Source organism: Myxocyprinus asiaticus, chromosome 30 (genome assembly GCF_019703515.2).
Source record: "Myxocyprinus asiaticus isolate MX2 ecotype Aquarium Trade chromosome 30, UBuf_Myxa_2, whole genome shotgun sequence".
Lineage (NCBI taxonomy): Eukaryota > Metazoa > Chordata > Actinopteri > Cypriniformes > Catostomidae > Myxocyprinus > Myxocyprinus asiaticus.
In genome coordinates this window covers 10,243,365-10,256,105 of record NC_059373.1, presented here as the reverse complement: position 1 = coordinate 10,256,105, position 12,741 = coordinate 10,243,365, and the positions used below count along the sequence as shown (strand labels likewise).

Sequence of the window (12,741 nt, the reverse complement as noted above, 5' to 3'; positions counted from 1 at the left end):
GTAAGGCTAATTTAAGTTTGTGTAAAGAAAAGGCATATATAGGTCTAAAAATATATATTTTGTTTTCATTTGGTAATTTTTTTTTATTTATTTTGTTTTATGCGTTTTTCGTTTGGAAATTTATTTAATTTAATATAGGGAATTTTGCCAGCATTTTTTCAAAAGTATAAACAATAATTTAATAAAATTGGGCTATATGTTAGTGTTCCAAAAAAGCACACTGAAGCTTTTCTTCTAGTATTGTGTATTTATTTTTTATTTAAAACATCTTTGTGCACAGAAATTATATGTTTTTTGTATTGTGGGCTAATTCTGTGACTGCTGTCTATTATTTTGAATGGTGTGAAAAAGAAACTTTAATAAATAAACGGATGGCTACCATGATTAAATTAATCACAAACAGTGGCCATTCATTTGTGCACTTGTCAGAGTGTGCATGTCTTGAAACAAGATATTTGTATTGGCACTCCTGGAAGTGTCATGTTTGCAGTGATCTGATTTTATGCCGTTCAGATCAATCCATAATCACGTACAATAAACTGGCTTTCAAGGATCCTATACCTTGTCGTCATGATTAACATAGGCTAACGATTGGGGTAAATTCTGTCATGTGACACTACATTTTTGCGTTAATGCCAATTTTCTCGACAAAAAGTGTTTCCAAACCAGTTTTTCACGACATTTGATGTATCGACATAGAGTTTATGTGCTAGAGTTAAACGGAAAAATATTATGTCGACAATTTTAGTGATAATTTGCATTTCCATCAGCTTTATTGTGATGCGCTAAAACTATTTTCGCAAAAAATCCTTGGATGGAAACGTAGTTAATGATGTTTGCGCCCGCTCAGCCAATGACATTGAGTGCACAGCGCTCAGTTCTCTATGTAAGTGGGTGGCATAAAGCCATAAGTCAGAATTTATCTCTTTCACTCCAGAATTTGGCTCACCGTTGAATCACATTTACCTGCAGTTGACGGCACTTCCCTTCCTGAAGACGGCCGCTCACCTGCCGTGCTCTAATGATCTAAAAGAGTAAAACATTTCCACACTTGCGCTGACTGGACCGTCTTTTTCAAGATGCCGTCGCGTAAGTGCAGATGTGGGAAACCTGTTACCACGTCTGACAGCCACAAGAGCTGTGTGTTCTGTCTAGGCTGTGCCCACGCAGAAGCAGTGCTGGTCGAGGCTGAATGACTGCACTGTGAGGCAATGTGCCTCAAAATGCTCCGTGCTCGGATAGTGCTGTTTAAGCGCAATGACCTGACCGCTCTCGCTCCCCCGTTGCCTCCCGTCCCTCGAGGACCTGGGGAATGACAATGCTTATGGCGAGGACATGGAGCATATGTATTGTGAGGCTGTACTGCCGGCTCAGGTCCCGCATGCACCTACACCCCCACACTCTTCTTCCCCCGTCCTGTTCACTAAAAGTCTTTGCCCGCTTGATGGTGCTTCAGCCCTCATGCAGTTCGGCAGCGGTAAACATGGAGAGAAGAGGAGAATGATGACGCCTTGTCTCTCATGGCTTCAGACACTGTCGCCTCGTCCGCATCAATGGAGGATGCTGCTTCTCTCCTAAAAGGTGGAGACTGTTCTTCGATGGCGGATGCGGAGCTTGTCCGCATTCTCACTAAGGCTATGGACGAGCTGGAGCTCGAATGGTCACCTCTGTTAGAGCCAACTTGTACTTGGCTGGACGAGTGGTTTTTGCCAAACTAAGACCGCCCCGCATAGACCTGGCCCATTCTTCCTCGAGGTCCATGCTGAACTCTCCAAATCGTGGAGTTCACCATACTCGGTGAGGCTGCACCTCTCCAATACAGCAGCCTTCACGTCCGTCAACCACAGAAACCAAATGGGATATGGCTCGCTTCCCCCCGTTGAACAGGCGGTAGCAGCCCACTTATGTCTCTTGGCTTAAACTGGCCTGAGATCCCACCTACTGCTCCCGTCTAAGCCATGCTGGATTACTTCTACACTAGCAGGACGTGCGTATAATACAGCTGGGCAAGCTGGTTCCGCCTTGCACACGATGGCAGTGCTCCAGGTATACCAGGCTAAAATTCTAAAAACAATGGATGAATCCGGTCCCGACCCGACCATGTTTAAAGAATTTCTAGTCGCGACCGATTTGGTGCTAAGAGCAACAAAGGCCATGGCCAGAGCGATTGGGTGCTTCATGGGAAATATGGTTGTCCTAGACGTCACCTTTGGCTGACACTGTGCAACATGCGCGATGGGGACAATTCGGCCCTCCTTGACGCGCAGGTATCCCCCGCTGGTCTCTTCGGCAACGCAGTGGAAGCCCTATCGGAGTGCAAAAACAGCAGCAGGCTATGAAGCATTTCATGCCTAAACGAGGCAGTGATGCCACTCAACCCAGCCGCTTATGCTCCACTTCAGTGCAGCACCCCTCAAAATGGCAGCACTCTACTCTCCAGGCCCCTCCGTCCATCTGAGCCAGCCGTTCACCCGAAAAAGCCTTGGCCGAAGCTTCGCTATCCACAGCCACCACGCCAAGGGCCCCGCCCATCTGGGAAACCTTCCTCTGATCAGCCTCAGCATTCCTGACAGCTTCAGCAGCGTGAAGAGTCTGTGTTGTTCACCGCGGGGAAGCCCCACCCCCAAGCGGACTTGCACAGAATCCCTGTTCTCTCCCACCATTCCTGTTCGGGAGATTGTTCATAATTGTTTGTCTGTGCCAACAAAATGTATAAAAGATGTGCACTCTGCCCACCTTGTCAGCAGTGCGAAAAGAAAAAAATACACAAACACTCACAAAAAAGAGCTATATTCCTCTCCATGCACCCACACACATCCCACAAACTGTCAGCCCCAACCCTGGGCTGGGCACCATGTTAAGCTCTTCAGTGATCTCTCTATCCCCGCTGTCCGAGTGATTAAAGGCATGGAAATCCCTTCCCGACATATCAAATTTGATGTTAACAACTCTAAAGCATGCTTACACACTTCAGTTTGCGAAACGGCCACCACACTTCAGTGGCATGATGCCGTCCACAATGTCATCTCAAAATGCTCACATTCTGCGTGCAGAAATTGACAGCCTGCTAGCAGTACAGGCAATAGAACTTTTAGAGCTTAGCGAGCGTCAAAAGGGCCTTTACAGCCATTATTTTCTTGTCCCGAAAAAAGACGGTGGGCTGCGTCCAATTTTGTACTTAAGGCTCCTGAAACGTGCACTGTCAAAGCGCCCCTTCAAAATGTTGACACAAAAGCAGATCATAGCACACATCCGTCAGAATGACTGGTTTGTCTCAGTAGATCTGAAAGATGCCTATTTTCATATCCCGATCGTTCCTCATCACAAATGCTTGAGGTTCGCATTCGAGGAGATGGCATATCAATTCAAAGTCCTGCCATTTGGCCTTTCCCTCGCTTTGCGCACATTCACAAAATGTTTGGATGCAGCTTTAGCCCCTCTGAATGTGGAGGGGATGGCTCATTTTAGCACAGTCAGAGACTGTGGCGCACTCACACAGGGACAGGTTACTCGCACGTTTGAATACATTTGGTCTATGGCTCTATGTAGAGAAGAGCTCATTCATTCCCAGTCAGGAAATATCCTTCCTGGGGTTTCGTTTGAACTCTGTAAGAATGTGTGCTTCGCTCTCGGCCGAGAGAATACACTCGATATGCAGCATGGCAGCGAGTTTCAAATTGGACAGGGCTCTGCCTCTGAAATGCTTTCAGAAACTCCTAGGGCTTATGGCAGCCGCAGCGGCGGTCACTCCCCTTAGTCTGTTACACATGGGACCTTTGCAATGCTGGCTCAACTGCCAAGTTAATCAACGGGCATGGTGCTATGGGCACCATCACGTTGTAGTCACCAACCACTGTCTGTCTGTGATAGCACCATGGACAGCTTCGGGGTCATGCGTCGGCCGCCCGGCATTCGGGGAATGGACGAATGTGAAACAGACCTGGCACATCAACCGCTTGGAAATGTTGGTGGTTACTTTAGCCCTAAAAGCATTCGAGTCAGAAGTGACGGGGCATCATATTCTGATTCGCACTGACAACAAGTCAGTAGTGGCATACATCAATCACCAGGGCGGTGTGCGATCTCCAGCAATGATGACACTTGCGCTATAGCTCTTCAAATGGAGCGGCGAGCATCTCCTGTCATTACGGGCAAACCATATACCCGGAGCCCTGAATTTCGGTGCAGACATGCTCTCTCGACTGGGATTGATCACAGGGGAGTGGAAACTCCACCCCCTGACGTTCACGGAGATCTGGAACAGGTTTGGGAGGGCGACGATAGATCAGTTCGCCTCCCAGGAGACCTCTCATTGTTCCCTGTGGTATTCCATGACAGGACAAGCCCTGATGGGGGTGGATGCGCTAGCTCAGAAATGGCCAGCGGGTCAAAAGTATGCATTCCCCCGCTGTGCCTCATTCCTCCACTCCTTTCCAAAATCAGGGAGGAAATGTAAACAGTACTACTGATCGTGCCATGATGGCCAAATCAACCGTGGTTTCCAGAAATAGTGGAGCTCCTATATGCACATCTGTGGGAAATCCCACTGAGACAGGACCTTCTTTCTAAGGCTTATGGCTCAATTTGGCTCCCGTGGCCGGAGTTATGGAATCTACATATGTGGCCGTTGAGCGGTTTGTGTCGGATGACGAAGACCTCTCACAGGCGATAAAGAATACAATTTTGCATGCTAGAGCCCCATCTATGACACGGCCCTATGCCTACAAATGGAATGTGTTTGTTAAATGCTGCAAAATGCGACGTGACAATCCCGTTAATTGTCATTTTGGAATTTTTACAGGATCCATTAGACACAGGTCTTACTCCGTCTACGCTAAAAGTATATGTAGCCGCTATTTCAGCAAATCATGCAGTTGTATGGGTCTTGCCAGTAGGTAGACACTGTTTCGTGGTCAGCTTTCTAAGAGGCGTGAGGCGATTGAATCCTCCCCGCCCAGCTACAATCCCTACATGGGACCTGGCCTTGGTGCTGAATGCGCTGACTAAAGCCCCTTTGAACTGATCGAGAGCTTCTTATTCGCCCTGGCATCCGTTAAGATGGTGAGTGATCTGCAGGCATTTTCAATGCACAGCTCCTGTCTGGAATTCGGTCCGAGCAAATCTAGAGCCACGCTGAGACCGAAAAAGTTATATTCCCAAAGTGCTCTCTACCCCCTAGAGGTAAAGGTAGTCACTTTACAAGCCTTTTACCCCCCTCCCTTCCAGTCGGAAGACCAATGCTCCCTTCATACGGTCTGTCCAGTCAGAGCACTAAACACCTATGTGCCCTGTCTGTTTCGGAGATCGCTCGAAAGGCATGCCAGTCTCAAAGCAGAGACTGTCACATTGGATTGTCGATGCTATAACACTGGCGTACAAATCTCAGAGAACCCAATGCCCTATTGGCATTAAGGCCCACTCAACAAGAGTTATGGCCACCTCTTGTCCATGGGAAAATGGTGTTTCCATACAAGAAATCTGCCTGGCGGCAGGTTGGGCTTCGCCCAGCAACTTTGCACGATTTTACAACCTCGACGTGCATTAGGTGGCTTCACAGATATTGTCTGTGCAACAGCATTAATTCATTGTGTTCTAAGGTCTGCTTCGAGAACTCGATGAATTCACCTCGCTCCCGGATTGCACGCGTCTGTGCTCTCCTAGGTCCGCTTAGCGTTTTCTGTTCAACAATGCAATACTCGACCCTTCATGTTAAGTGTCATCATACCTCGTTTACACTGCCTAATTACACTACATGCAATATCTCTTATGTCTCGGCTGTGCTTTAGACATTTGAATGTAAAGGGGTGCCACACTCAGGCCATACCGCTTGAATATATATTTACTGTGTTTTCCACACAAATACATTAATATACTTGTGTCTCGGCCATGCCTTAGACACTCATTCTCTGATTAAAGAAAGATGTGTGCTGTTTCCTTTAGTGGAACTCAGCTATTTGTTTCACTTCCGGACCGTGCACCTGGTTGTGCTCTACTAGGTCTGTTTGGGGCCCTCTTAAAGGCAAAGCATCCCGCTACTGAGCGATGCGAATGTGCTTGTTACCTCGCCCCCTCACAACTGTCAGGGCGAGGTTGATTTCTTTATACGCTTCCTATAAGCTAAGCGTTGTATATGTATGACACAATTTCATGCCCTGCCCCTTCTATAGACTCGGGGTAGTTACAACGAGGTACACTCTTGAGTGTTATGTGTTACGTGTCATTTGTCCAGTAGCGCGGCATGATTGTACACATTCCCATAAGCATCAGCGATGCGATGTAAAGGACCGAAATCGAAAGGGAACGTCTCCGGTTACGTATGTAACCTCAGTTCCATGAGATGTAGGGAATGAGACATCGCGTAGCTAGCCGCGCTACTGGAATTCACTATCGAGTGGCTCAGCCGGCGATTTCAGTCGATAAATTCTGACTGATGGCGTTATGCCGCCCGCTTATATAGAGAGCTGAGTGCCGCGCGAGTTTAGAAATCGGAGAAAAGGAGTTTTTACCATAAACATCAGCAACGCGATGTCTCGTTCCCTACATCTCAGGGAACTGAGGTTACATACGTAACCGGAGACATTTTTTCAGCATCGTGTGCAGTAGTGCGCATTTTTTACATGCTGTGTCAGGTTAAAGGAATATTCCAATTTCAATACAAGTTCAGCTCCATCGACAGCATTTGCAGCATTATGTTGATTTCCACAAAAAAATAAAAAAATCATTAAATAATTTCGATTTGTCCCTACTTTATAAAAAAAAAAAAAAAAAAAAGATGGAAGTGAATGGTGCAGTCCATAAACTTTCAAATACACACCGTTTCAAAATTATAACCACAAGGCATAAACACTCTACGTTTATGTCTATGTTTATGTAACTTTACACAGATATGGTTAGTAGGCAATTTTATCACACTAAAATCATGTTAACATGTATAATGTTTACATCCTGTAGCTATACTTTTGAAACAGCATGTATTTGAGCTTTTATAAACTGGCCATTTTGAGTGCATTATTGTAAAAAAAAAAAAATTATAAACGAGGGGCGAGTTGAAATAATTTTTTTGTGGTAATCAACATTATGCCACAAATGCTGCTGATTGAGCTTAACATCATGTCTACACCAGATGAGAGCAGCGCATTGCATTAAAATCCATAGAACCCATTATAATCAATAATGCTGTCTACACTGGATGCGTCTGTTGCGGCGTATCCGTCATGGTGACAGTAAACAGGTGTCCCGTTCCATTTTGCGCTGCATGCGCTGGTGCTACTACACAATGGTTTAGAATGTTCATGTTGATGCGTCTAGTGTAGACAGCCTCAAGCCGTTGCGTTGCACCGCGTCAACGGACGTGCCCGGTGTAGACAGGGTGTAACTTGTATTGAAACCGAAACGTCAACTTTTAAAAACACGTCTAGAGACATCTGCATTGTTGCATTCGCTTTTTTAATGCAAGAACGCATTTGGCCTTATAGTGTTTATCTTTTGTGTTAGAGCCTTTTAAAATGAAAAAAGAAACCCTTTGAAAAAATTTTCCGTTTTTGCTCTACCAACCCCTATAGGTGCGACTCCTATATTGCTCGCAAGAAGAGGCGGAGCACATTTTTAAAGCAGCATGGGCATCAGGGCAGGCCACACCTTCACACATGTGGTTTGCAGTGGGCCCCGCTCTATTAGGACTTGGTCTAGAGGGTCTGCCCAAGGCCGTGTTTGCAGTACGACCCCAGGGATGGAGAGACGAGCCACGTCGAAGAATTGCAAAGGGTGTGTCGGTACTGACGCATGGAGCCATGGCTTTACGCAGGGAGTATGGTGGGGCTCGCGGTACAAGCTTCGCCGGGAACTGCATGATGGATGGAAACCAAACTCAGAGGGTGCCAGACAGGATCAGGTGAGAAACTTAAATTGCTTAGATAAGTTAAAGTGTTAGTTCACCCAAGAATTTTAATTCTGTCATCATTTTCTGTAGGATATAGACCCTTTTGTTGTTCCAAACCTTTTTGACTTTCTTCCACTGAACCAAAGAGGAGAAATTATTAAGAATGTTGATGCTGCTCTTTGTTCCATTCAACATGTTGCCTAACATCCCCAATTTGTGTTCCATGGAATAAAAAAGTCATACGGGTTTGGAACAACATGAGGGTGAGTAAATGAAGACAGAATTTTAATTTTTGGGTGAAATTTTCTTTTTACACCTTTGTTTGATGCATAGTTCTGTTTCATCCATCAAAAAGGGGAAAGGAAAACAATACATGTCTAAAATAGTCATGCAAGTCTTTTGTGACCATGATCTACCCATGATTATGAGAAAAAAAAAAAAAAACAACAGTCAAATGCATTTAAAATCATTACAGTACTGAACGAATGCAGTCTAAACACGCTCTATTAAAAATTACACCAAACAATTTTGAAGCGTTCATTTAATAAATATTCATAACATTTTTGTTTTTTATAATCTATAACCCTACACACTCCTGACACAAACTGAAATCTTTTTATTTCAAGTTTTGCATTGCTGGTGTTAAATATGCATGAATACTACATTGACTTTGTACTTTTAGAAGAAATGGCCTCAAACTGGGTGCATCAGGAAAATTTCTGTTTTATCTCTTGCAATGCAATGTTCAGAGCTGCAATAAAGAACAATGCCAGACAACGCAAATGTGATGACTATATCAAAACCTTGTGTTGTCTGTTTTCTGGGTTTTCTCTGTCTCTTCTTTAGCCATCACCCCCATGAGCCCACACGTTTTCTCACACACACACCCTCAACCTGCATTTTATTTGTGTATGACAGCCCATACTGCAGGGATTTGTTGCCTGTCAATCATACTTCCTACAAATCACTCAATCTCCAAAAAACTGTGGCCCTTAAACTGCACCATTGACTTGTCTTTTATAAGGGTGGAGCCCTCCCTAAAGTGTTCATGTCACTCAGACATGAACTGAGAGAATCATAAATCTCTTAACCACCTTCTAAAGTCAATCACTGAAACATGCATTCAGGTGACAAAAAGGATTGGTTAACCGACCCCGCCAAGTTCGCTTCCATATTAAGCATTCACCCAGCCCACTTTACTAGCACGATTATCAACCATCAGATTTGACTTGATGTGAGTTCTGCATACTACATCACAAATGTAACAAATTCATTTAATACATTCAAAACCATGATTGTAATACAATATTTATAAGTGAAAAAAGACATGCTCCTGACAGGTTTCTTGAGATTCACCCAGATGATTGTAACTCTCAGTTCTGGTTGGATGAGTGTTCGAAGCCATTGTAAAATAGGCGATATGCACTCAACTTTGACCCGTTTAATTCTGTATCAATGTACAAAGTTGTTATAATTCATGACAACCTACAGTTATGCTAATGAACTACATTCATTTGGTAGAGGAATACTGATGAAGCATGTCTTATCTATGAAGAACCAATGTTTAAAACTTGGGAGTTGATAATCATTTTATTAGGGTATTATATTATAGGTCAACAGCAAAAAAAAAAAAAAAAAATTTCACAAATCTGTTACAAAGCTGATTATAAAATAAGCTTTATTTAAAAACAATCTATACAAATTAAAGTCTGCTATATATACACTGGCAGCCAAAAGTTTGGAATAATGTACAGATATTGCTGTTTTGGAAGGAAATTGGTACTTTAATTCACCAAAGTGAATTTTTGATCAAATCTAGACAGGCCCCATTTCCAGCAGCCATCACTCCAACACCTTATCCATGAGTAATCATGCTAAATTGCTAATTTGGTACTAAAAAAATCACTTGCCATTACATCAAACACAGCTGAAAGCTATATGGTTCGTTAAATGAAGTTTAACATTGTCTTTGTGTTTGTTTTTGAGTTGCCACAGTATGCAATAGACTGGCATGTCTTGAGGCCAATATTAGGTCAATACAGGAAGCGTGGGGTGAAATGTCACCTGAGTATCTGGACAAACTGACAGCTAGAATGCCAAGGATCTGTAAAGCTGTCATTGCTGCACGTGGAGGATTTTTTGATGAGAACTCTTTGAAGTAGTTTAAGAAGTTGTGAACATTTTTTTCAAAATGTAATAGTCATTTTTCACGTTATTAATGTCCTGACTATACATTGTGATCAGATGAATGCCACTTTGGTGAATAAAAGTACCAATTTCTTTCAATCTGTACATTATTCCAAACTTTTGGCTGCCAGTGTATGTAGGAATCAAACTGTGCCACAATTAACAGCACATATTTACACATTTATATTATTTAGAAATATCTCTGACCATATGCACGTCTGATCTAGGAACAGGATTTAATCTCTCCAGATGAAATATAGGGGCAGATGTGCTGAGCACCGTTCATAAATCGGTCATCAGGGGCAGGCGCTGGGCCTAACATTGTGTAAGTGTATTGCTACAGACTTGTTGCCCCCTACACCTAACTTTTTGTTACTGCCTAAGTTAATGGAGTGTGATGAATGCTTACCTGCATTCTTGTCCAGATTGCAACATTGTTATTCACCCTTCAACACCTCTCTTTTTTCAGCCTTATTTTGTTCAGCACTTTTGTTTGTTTTCTGTCTCTTCACATTATTTCTCTCTCTCTCCCTCCCTCTCCTCTCTCTCTCTCTCTCTCTCTCTCATTTAAAAACAACAACAAAAAATCCATTCTCCTTTCTCATCTTCCTTTACATTTTTCCCTTTCTTTTTGTGCAGTCTTTTCCTCTCTCATTTCACATCCTACCACTCTCTCTTTCTCTCTTTTTGCCTGTGCATTCCTCCAACCCTCAATGTTTCATAATAACTCTGCTCTCTCATCATGTCAACATTACTGTCTCCACTTGAATTCAATCTCTTTATCTCATACTCTATCATTTTTGGCCCCCTCCTCTTCCCCAACCTTTTTGTTGACCCCCACTGTTTCATTCCTTCATTTCTCCTCTCCTCTCCTGTTTTTTCCCTGCAGGCAGCTCTAAAGAGGCATGCATGCAGTGTCATTTTGCATGTAAATAGGATAATTGGTTATGGTGCGCGGAGTGCAGGGGGAAATATCACAGGCTGTCACCAATGGAACAGATCTCCCAGCCACCCTGGTCTTAACCCACACACACACTCAAACTCAATCATACTCAGACTTACTCACTGCCCAGTGTTATTTACTTGCACACTCATTCATTCATTCATTCATTCATTCATTCACAGTCTGCTCCATCCTTCATTCACTTTCTCTTATGCTCACTTCCTCTTATTATCTCATGCTGTCAGGAAGATGCAGTATTGAAAAATCTTTAGCATACTTCCTCTTTCTCTCTCTTTGCAGCTCACAAGAGTTTGGGCAGGGTCGAATGATCCTACCTAGACAGCATTTTTGGGCATCATAGGCACGTTTGAATTCTCCTGGCCAGACAGCATTTTTGGGTACGAAAGATGGCATGTTTCGAATGTTCCTACCTAAACAGCTAGTTTGAGCATCATAGGTATATTCAAACGTTTCTACCTATTATAGTTCATATTTTTGGGGGGCATGATAGGTGCATTTGAACGTTCCTACCTTTTTTGGGCATCAAATGTGTTTTCAACATTCCTTCCTAGACAGTATTTTAGGCATCATAGGCATTTTCCTACTTATATAGAATTTTAGGCATCATAAGGGCATTGGAACATTCCTAACTAAACATAATTTTTGAGCATCATAGGCATGTTTCTTACTGAAAAAAGTCGGCCATACGTGTCAAAGTTGCTACTGAGGTAAATATGTGTTAGATTTCCATGGAAACAGGGAAATATTCACAAGTTGGTTGATAGCACTATTAGTAACTGAATCACATGCTTTAGATTGAACTCTGAAATTTATAATCTGACACTTGCTAAAAAAGTAGTGAGAGCGATTTAAATCAAACTGTCTGTTACAGTCCCCCTTGAAAAATGCTGTTTTTATTTATTTTTTTATGTGTTAACGCATTTCCTACTGAAACTTACATTTTTGAAGCCCCTGCCTTTTTGAAAACAGCCAATAGGCTTTAGTTTACATTGCAGCCCTTGGCAAAGCAACAAACACACACACACACACACACACTGGCTGCTTCTCATGCCAGAGACATTGTTCAGCCCAGGAAGTGCTCTGCCGAGGTCTGACCACTTTTCCTCTGACTTGAGGATCAAACTGATCTGTTTACAAAACCAGGCTACAAACAAACACAGTGTATTGTGGGATTTGCTAACGATGAGGCTCGATCCATTGTACACGTCAGTGCAGATGAATGAGAAACAAGAATTGAAAACATTGAAATTTACATTTATGCATTTGCCAGATGCTTTTATCCCAAGCGACTTACAGTGCACTTATTACAGGGACAGTCCCCCCGGAGCAATCTGGAGTTAAGTGCCTTGCTCAAGGACACAATGGTGGTGGCTGTGGGGATTGAACATAACTGATTACCAGTTATGTGCTTTAGCCCACTATGCCACCACCACCAAAAACAAGGAAATATATCCTTGTTTTAAATTACAAAACACTAAACAAAGAATAAAGAATGTCCTGGTTACTTTCGTAACCTCCGTTCCCTGATGGAGGGAATGAGATGTTGTGCTGATGTAGTGACACTAGGGGTCACTCTTGGGAGCCCCAAACACCTCTGATTTTGAAAAAAGGCCAATGGGAATTGGCAAGTGGAATTTGCATGCCACTCCCCCGAACATACGGGTATAAAAGGAGCTGGCTCGCAACCACTCATTCAGGTGTTGTGCTGAGG

At 43.3% G+C, this 12,741-nt stretch overlaps 1 protein-coding gene across 1 annotated transcript in view; it reads left to right on the top strand.

Moving 5' to 3' along the window:
- The window catches only part of grin2da (glutamate receptor, ionotropic, N-methyl D-aspartate 2D, a), a 73,559-nt gene that overhangs the window by 20,102 nt on the left and 40,716 nt on the right, over positions 1-12,741 (top strand). Inside the window, exon 4 of the mRNA XM_051664769.1 lies at positions 7,563-7,891. Within this exon, the coding sequence (XP_051520729.1) occupies positions 7,563-7,891 (329 nt within the window). The remainder of the gene's footprint in view (positions 1-7,562; positions 7,892-12,741) is intronic.